Source organism: Triticum dicoccoides, chromosome 3A, assembly GCF_002162155.2.
Source record: "Triticum dicoccoides isolate Atlit2015 ecotype Zavitan chromosome 3A, WEW_v2.0, whole genome shotgun sequence".
In the NCBI taxonomy this organism is placed as follows: Eukaryota; Viridiplantae; Streptophyta; class Magnoliopsida; order Poales; family Poaceae; genus Triticum; species Triticum dicoccoides.
The window spans coordinates 203404725-203412729 of record NC_041384.1 but is presented as its reverse complement, the minus strand read 5'-3'; the positions used below and the strand labels follow the sequence as shown (position 1 = coordinate 203412729).

The 8005-nt window shown below is 40.0% G+C and overlaps 1 protein-coding gene across 1 annotated transcript; it reads left to right on the top strand.

The window, feature by feature from the left end:
- Positions 1 to 3208: 3208 nt before the first annotated feature.
- Positions 3209 to 7273, top strand: LOC119267856 (syntaxin-22-like). The gene is made up of 7 exons (XM_037549292.1): positions 3209 to 3605; positions 4184 to 4277; positions 5026 to 5165; positions 6211 to 6285; positions 6524 to 6681; positions 6799 to 6899; positions 6982 to 7273. The coding sequence occupies exons 1-7, from the start codon at positions 3406 to 3408 to the stop codon at positions 7045 to 7047; spliced, it is 834 nt and encodes a 277-aa protein (XP_037405189.1). The 5' UTR covers positions 3209 to 3405; the 3' UTR covers positions 7048 to 7273.
- The last annotated feature ends 732 nt before the right edge of the window (positions 7274 to 8005 follow it).

The following is an 8005-nucleotide window of genomic DNA, read 5'->3' as shown; positions in this document are numbered from 1 at the left end:
AAATTTATGAACCATGTTCACACATATTATAATGACTACATTCTAAAAACACGAACTTAATAACATCTTTTTTTTATCACAATTGAGTGATATATACGTTCTACTTTCCGGGTATATAAGGCACAATTTGTGTTTTCTCTTTCATTTATAATTATGTGGAAGCAACTAACTAAATGATAATACATGTACAATCTGTTTATGAGACGCGATTATTGTGATTCATCACATCGCCAAACACGACCTTAAGTTTGGAAAATATGGTTCTAAAACCTGGGAATAAAGAAAGGGAAAACTTTGTTTTTGCCATTCTAGTTTTTGCCTAGTTTACTTATGCCACTCTAAAATTTGACATTTCACTTTTGCCACTTTTAGTTTTTGACAATACATCACAATTGCCATTGTGTGGCAAAAGCAATAATTTTAGAGTGGCAATTGTGATACATTGTCAAAATGTAAGAGTGGCAAAAGTGAAATGAAAAGTTATTGCTTTTGCCACGGAATGGCATTTGTGATGTATTGTCCAAAAATAAGAGTGGCAAAAGTGATATGTCAAATTCTAGAGTGGCATAAGCAAACTAGGCAAAAACTAGAATGGCAAAAACAAAATTTTCCCATAAAGAGACTGTATGATTTTTCTGATGATCATGTGGAATCACATTAGGAGAAAACTGCTTGAATATACAAATACAACTTCTTAGTGTTTCACGTGAGCTTGTTGAAACGGGAAGATAATCAGGCTCATGTACAACATACAAATTAGTTTCGATGAGGTCAAAGACTCAAAGCTAATTTTAAAATCCTTCCAACGTTCCTACATATGTTAATATTATTTCAAAGTTTTTCTTATAAATTAAGATCTTATAAGACAAAACAATTCAATCCAATTGACCCTAAATGATGTCATAAATCTATTCATCTCTTATTTCCCTGGATGCATGAACTGGACTATAATGTTCAGTGGCAGAATTTTAGGCCGTTGAATTCGCCCACCCAAGTTTGAATCCCAAGACTTCGTGAGGCGATATCCACGTTTATTCACTGAGAGGTCCCATTTCTTCATAACAACGGATAGTTAAAAGAGGGATCTCAACTTAAAAGAAAAGGACCCTAATACCTGGCGGTCGCCCCTAGAAAATGATTTGTTCACTTGGGGAAAGATTGAACCAGCAAACGAAACAAAGATTTCTCTCACACCGGACACCTAGTCCACCAAATCAAAAACCTGCTTCGAGAACTTCAAGAGCATCGTGTGGTCTGGGTGCATAGGAGTGCAAATAAAGTAGCACATATCCTAGCTAGGGAGGGTTGCTGTGATTCTCTTTATAAAACTTGGCTTCATGTACTCCGGAGTGTGTTCGCTCCGAGGTTGCAGAAGAGATGAACCACGAATAAAAGAGCAACTATTTTCCCCCTCAAAAAAAAAAAACTCGAGCGTTTGTTCCAGTGGGGGTCTAGCTCGACCTCAACCCCCTCCCGGTTGGCCAGAGGCCCATTTAGCTGATTTTTATATAAAAAATTGCCATCAATAGAAAAAACAATTTTTTACTTATAAAAAAGACAGAGAAAAACATAGATTTACAATTGCCATCCTCTAATTTATAAGAAAAGTTTCCACAGAAGTTTTACTACAATCAGTTTATAACTTGCCATGTTGTTAAGAAAAATAGAGCTCACAGAAATTGAGTGTTAAAAATACATAATTTGGCATGCTTTATATTTTTCATTTTTAAAAACATAAAAATCACACACATGATTTTGCCATGATAATAAATAAATAAACATGCCATGCTCTTAAAATTAAAAATTGTCATGCTCTTTATAATTAAAAGGCCATGCTCCTAATAATAAATTTGACGTGAATAAGTTACAAAAATTCTCAAGGCTTGCCATGGGAGCATTACAAAAAAGACCCTAAAACTGCCATGCTTAGAAGACAAAAAATATTATGAATTTGCCATGGGATTAAGAGAGAAAGTTTCTAAAAAAATTCGATGTGTACAAAACAACTTGACGTGTGAAAATTTAAAAAGTTGTCATGTATCTAAACAAAAAAATAATTCATATTCTGCCGCTTGGTAGAAAAAAAGAGGAACCTGGATTTGATCCCGAGTCTCTTGGATGGAGCTTGAGACACTAGCCAATGCAATGGGTAGGATGTGTTTAAATAGGACGCGTCAGTGCAACTTTTGTGTTGCAGTGGAGTTTCAACAACTAAGGTGGCAAGCAACCGCTCATCAAGTCTGCCCGACACATCCAACGACAACCAATGCGTTCACTGTGAGGAGCAAAAAATTTGACGTTTGCCAACTAGCTTTTCCAAAAGAAAAGGATCCGTTTGCAAAAGAAAAGGATCCGTTTAGCTTTGTTTTCTATTTTTTGCTAGATGTTGTACTGTTTAATCATGTGCGTCTAACAATTTGAGTAAAACATAAATTCAAAGACAATTGTTAACATATATAATAATAATAATTAATTCATCACGTGAATTGAGCGCAACTGAGATGGTTAGGTTTTTTGTGGTGGAACTAGTCCATCGGAGTTTAAATTCTAGACTTGACACTGATATACACATGTTTCTGAATTTATTTCAAACTTTCAACGATGTTCGATCTCATAACGAGCGTCTGCTAAAAAAAATTAGTTAACCGTGACCCGTTTATCGCCACACCTACCCGCGGCAATTTTTCGTGTTTTGGCCCTTTTCCGAAACCTATTCGAAATTTGACCCTAGTTTGAATTTTTTTGAGATCTGACCCTTTTGCTACTGTCAGAGTCCATGGCGGTAGGGTCTAACAGCCTACCGCCAGGGACTTTGGTGGTAGGAAACATCGCTACCGTCAATCAGGCTGGCGGTAGCTTGCACAACCCTACCACCAAGGTGATTGGCGGTAGGCACAAGCATGCACTGTGTTCAATACTTAGAAGGTTTTTGGCGGTAGGGTAGTACGCTGTTATACCTTACCGTATGGTCACTGGCGGTAGCAAAAGATCAGATCTCGAATTTTTTTAAACTAGAGTCAAATCTTAAATAGGTTTCAGAAAAGGGGTTAATACACGAAATTTAGCCCTACCCGCTCCTCTAGCCGGCGTGTGCGACCGTGTGCGAATCACGCCGCGAACGCGCCCCGACAAAACCACAGCTCCCTCCCGACCTGGCCTGGCCCCAACACCAGCACAGCATAATTACCTCCCTTGGCTCCCTCTACCCCACGAGTGTGTACGTATCCCGGAATCTCCAATTAAACTCCACGAGACGAAACCAAACCAAACCGTGACACCGGAGCAGGCCAGCCCCAAACCCCCCTTCTCGGCCGGCCGCGACCTCTTCCTCCACAAAAATCCTCCCCGGAATTTCGTCGAGTCGCCGATAGCCGGCCGCCGATCGGTCGATTCGCGGGGGGCGGGATGAGCTTCCAGGACCTGGAGGCCGGGAACGGCGTCCGCGGGACGCCGCGGAGGAACGGCCGGGCGGCGGGGGCCGGCGCCGGCTCGTCGCAGGCCGTCGCGTCGGGCGTCTTCCAGATCAACACGGCGGTCGCCACCTTCCAGCGCCTCGTCAACACGCTCGGCACGCCCAAGGACACGCCCGACCTCCGCGACAGGATGTGAGTCGCCGTTTTACCCTACCTACCCCCCTCCCCTCGTTTCGAGGACCGTTTTGGTTCGACTGAGGGATGAATTTGGCAATCCCGGGTTGGGCGCTGTGACGATTTCGGAAGCGTGCGCGGGATTGGAGGAGAATTCCTCGGCTCGATTTCTGATCCCGATTTAGGTTATGTTTGTTTGGTGGATGTGTGCGAACAATCACTATCTTTTATGTCAGAGAAGAGATTGCCTAGGGCTTATTGCAACACGTTTTTTTACGCCTACTGCGCAGGGCGTCAAATTGCCCATCCCTTCGCTGAACCTTCGCGTGTAGGTTAATTGGGCGAATCACCGGGTGAGGCCGTATGTGCTATACATGAATTGACCCATCATCAGTGACACCAAATGAAATGTTTTAGCTCTCTTTCTTCTGAAATTGATGTGATTTATATCATTTATAACTTGGTCATGCCGTGTTATAGCCCTTAATATGTTTAACTGTACTACTAAACGTTCGATTAACCTTCTTTGGTAGCATTTAATTTCTTGTTCAAATTGCTACGATAGGCCATCTAACTATCAGTTCTGTTGCTTGCAGACATAAGACACGAGCACACATAACACAACTGGTGAAGGATACATCGGAAAAGCTTAAGCAAGCTAGTGAGGCGGATCATCGTCTTGAAGCCACCGTATGTGTCTATCCCTTTTTTCTACTTACATATTTCTGTTTGATATTTCCTTTATTGTTACAACTTAGAAGCATTTATGTACTGTTTTCTCTCCTTTTGTCCGAGCATGGAAATGAGTGATACCATGTAGATTTTACATCTTTTCTTAGTTCATATACTACTTCAGCTTGGATGTTATTTTTTGTTCATTAATAATAGAACTTGAATAAATGAATACATATTTTTCTTGCTGATTCTTACTATCTCTTCTGTTGTAATGTTGTCCCTTAAACAGAACCTGGAACTGTAATTTATTTTGCTGTTTGCACTTTGCAAGTACATAGGAAAGCAATTTTGCTTTTGGAGTTTAGTTATGGTAATTAACCTGTCCAATTCATGACAGGAATCCTCAAATATAATTTGGTATTCAAATATTAGTTGTCTTGTACTAACGTGCTAAGAAATTAGGCTCCTTTGGCAGATAACTAATGAGGTTTTCCTTCATTCTTGACATTTGTGGTCATGATTGTTTTTAGCGTGGTGGCATACCCTCCATGACAAAATTTGCCAGTAATTCCTGGAATCATGAATATAAAGATCAAATGTGGTAACCAAATTTCTTATATATGGCGTTCCACTTGATATTTGTTTTCCATCTTTGCATCTTCATTCCTCTGTGGCTTTATTATTTTGGATGTATTTGCTCTTTCATATGTGCTTCTGGTTAATTTTCTACACAATGTGATTCCGACCATGTTTTAAACTACAGCCTACCAAAAAGATTGCTGATGCTAAGCTAGCAAAGGATTTCCAAGCAGTCCTAAAAGAGTTTCAGAAAGCTCAACGATTAGCAGTAGAGAGAGAAGCTGCATATGCTCCTTTTATTACTCAAACAGGTCTACCACAGAGGTAATATTCTACTCAGATGCTCTACCTTTTAGCTCTATGCATTATCTTGTTTCTTTTTTCGCTTTCAAACAATGGGGGACTTATTATAGTTATTGACACACTGTATACTCTCTTCTAGGTAGTATGTTAACCTCATATGCTAAAATAGTCTGTTCAATTCCAGTTTATGTGTCATTTTTTTGTTAGATATGTCTCCCTTTGCTAATAAGACAGCCTAATAAAAATAATAATGCCCATTACAATCAGACATTTTGGAAAGTGAACTGCAATTGATGCCCCTTTAGGAGTTTACGGTTTGTTGTCCAACTACTGTGACATGACACTCCTTACATTTCAATATTTTTTTACCATTTAGCTCTCTTCAGTGCTTGTATGCCTCAGCAGAGGACTACAAATTGTATTAAAAATTATGCAACAGTAGAGGACTATACATCCATGGGGTGAACCTAAAGTTTGTTATGGCGCATTTATAGGATGAACATGCATTCTTGATCTTATTTGCCATGCTTTTCCATTGACATGCTGATATACTGTAGCATAGGAATTGCTATGTAGTCATGTGTCTTTCCATATTAGTTCTCTTAGCTTCACATAATAAACAACCATCGAACAGTCTTTGTCTGGTTACAACAAAGTTTCTCATCATCATATTTTTGTATGTTTGGGCTTCTATACTTCAGTAATTTATAACCATTCTTAAATAGTATACAGGAATTCTTTTACTATGTTTCAATTACTCCTACTTTCTTAATGTCTGTAACTGCCCACCTGAGAATCTATGTGCGCTGCTGCATGTAGTGTGATAGTCTACTCTCAGCTTTTCAATTTTTGTTTTTTCTCCAGATAGAGACAACATGTATGAATGTTTCTGTTGGGGATTGTTTTCTCTTACTAAAAATGTTACTCGAGTTCTGGAGATTGTTTTCTCTTACTAAAAATATTACTCGAGTTCTGGAGATTGTTTTCTCTTACTAAAAATGTTACTCGAGTTCTTTCTGTATTGTTGCCACCAAAGGTCTGATCTAGGATTAATAATTCTTTGCAGCTATAACTCAACCGAGATGAATAACGGTGCTGATAAGTTGGCTGAGCAGCGCACTCAGCTTCTAGAATCAAGAAGGTAAGCTGATAATATTATTCATATATGGCGTGTTTCATTGATCTAATTATCGTGTATCCGTCTGGGCTTCGTATTCTTGTTGTAAACTTGGCAGACATATCTCGGTGACTTTAAGCACAAGAAATGTTTTTTTATTGTCAAGAACTTGAACCTTTGTGTGTTTATAAGCTACTCTTAATCTTAATGATTTAATGTCTCGAGTAAGCCACTAACTTTAACCTTTTTGATTGTACCATAGACAAGAGTTAGTCTTCTTGGATAATGAGATTGTGTTCAACGAGGCCATCATCGAGGAAAGGGACCAGGGAATACAGGAGATTCAACACCAAATCACTGAAGTAAATGAGATCTTCAAAGATCTTGCTGTGCTAGTTCATGATCAAGGAGCAATGATTGGTCTGTGATACCTTTTTTCAGCTGACAGATGAGACGATACCCAATTCATATGTTGAAGGGCAATACTGTTTACTTTCCCACCATTATCTGATTGTATTATTTCTCCTTGTTCTGCAGATGACATTGACACTCATATCGACAATTCTGTTGCTGCGACTGCACAAGCAAAAGGCCAGCTTTCAAAAGCTGCTAAAACCCAGAAGTCGAACTCTTCTCTGGTATATTCAGTAATCCACACTTTGGTTTTAAGATTCTCCATATCTGTTCTCTAACTGTGCCCCTCTGATTTCCCTTTTGCAGATATGCCTGTTGATGGTTATTTTTGGGGTGGTGCTGCTCATAGTGATAATAGTCCTTGCAGCCTAGCAATTTGGATGGCACATTGTGCTCCAAAATCTGCTCATGCTTAGCGCTCAAATTGCTTCATAATTTTATTTTGCTGTGCAGTCAGTCAGGAATATATCCAGGTCTCCTCCTGGAGGTTGTGCTATGGTGGTGTATGTGATGATGGTGTGTGTGTCTGGAATGCATGGTTTACATAAGTAATCGAGTATACTCGCTTCGTTTGACTTTGGTAGTGCTGTGTTTCTTATGTGCTCGCCTTGTTAGCATCTGTGATGTAGTATATCTCTGAGTGAGTGGTGTGAGAACGCGAAGGTTATTTTTTTTAGAAAAGACCTCCATAGGGTATCTTTTTTTGAAGGACCTCCATAGGGTGTCTTAAATCTAATACTCTGTCCATACTTGTTGAAGAAATGGATGTAACGTGGAGGTGACCCTTGGCGGCAGCGGCTAGGGTTGGGAACTGGAGCCCCTCGCATGCGGCTGTACTAGACACAGAATTAGCCGCAACTCAAGAAGGTTGGATTTATACCGTGTTTTTTGAGAGCTTCAGCATCCCTTAACATATTAAGTAGAACAGGGGTGAGATGTCAAAAAAGAGAGTAGAAGAGGGGTGAAAAAGACATGGTGTGTGATAAAGATATCACATTGGAAAGCTAGAAAATAAAATGCTAGCAAGCTAATTTCTCATCCTAGTTCGGTCTCTAAATAGCGCGCGCCGGCTAGGCGCCAAATCTCATTGTCGGGCATTTCTCTCCTGTCTGATTTTCCAGGTGACCACGATCAACATTGTCTTAATATGCTTTTGTCCCGGACATGGGCCTTGGTGATCACAATGCGAGCTTGGTCGGCAGAGTAGTTGGCCTCTCCCCAATCAACAATGTTGAGGGAGAAGCAGCCCAGACATCAAGAGACCTTTCGCCATATTTCTCTTGCAACAGGACAATTATAGAATAGGTGAAGAGAGGACTCGAGCTGACGA

Coding starts and splice junctions, on each gene's coding strand:
- LOC119267856 (XM_037549292.1), top strand. CDS start 3,406: ATGAGCTTCCAGGACCTGGAGGCCGGGAACGGCGTCCGCGGGACGCCG. Junction 6,286..6,523: donor CAGCTTCTAGAATCAAGAAG/GTAAGCTGATAA, acceptor ATTGTACCATAG/ACAAGAGTTAGTCTTCTTGG. Junction 6,682..6,798: donor TGATCAAGGAGCAATGATTG/GTCTGTGATACC, acceptor CTTGTTCTGCAG/ATGACATTGACACTCATATC.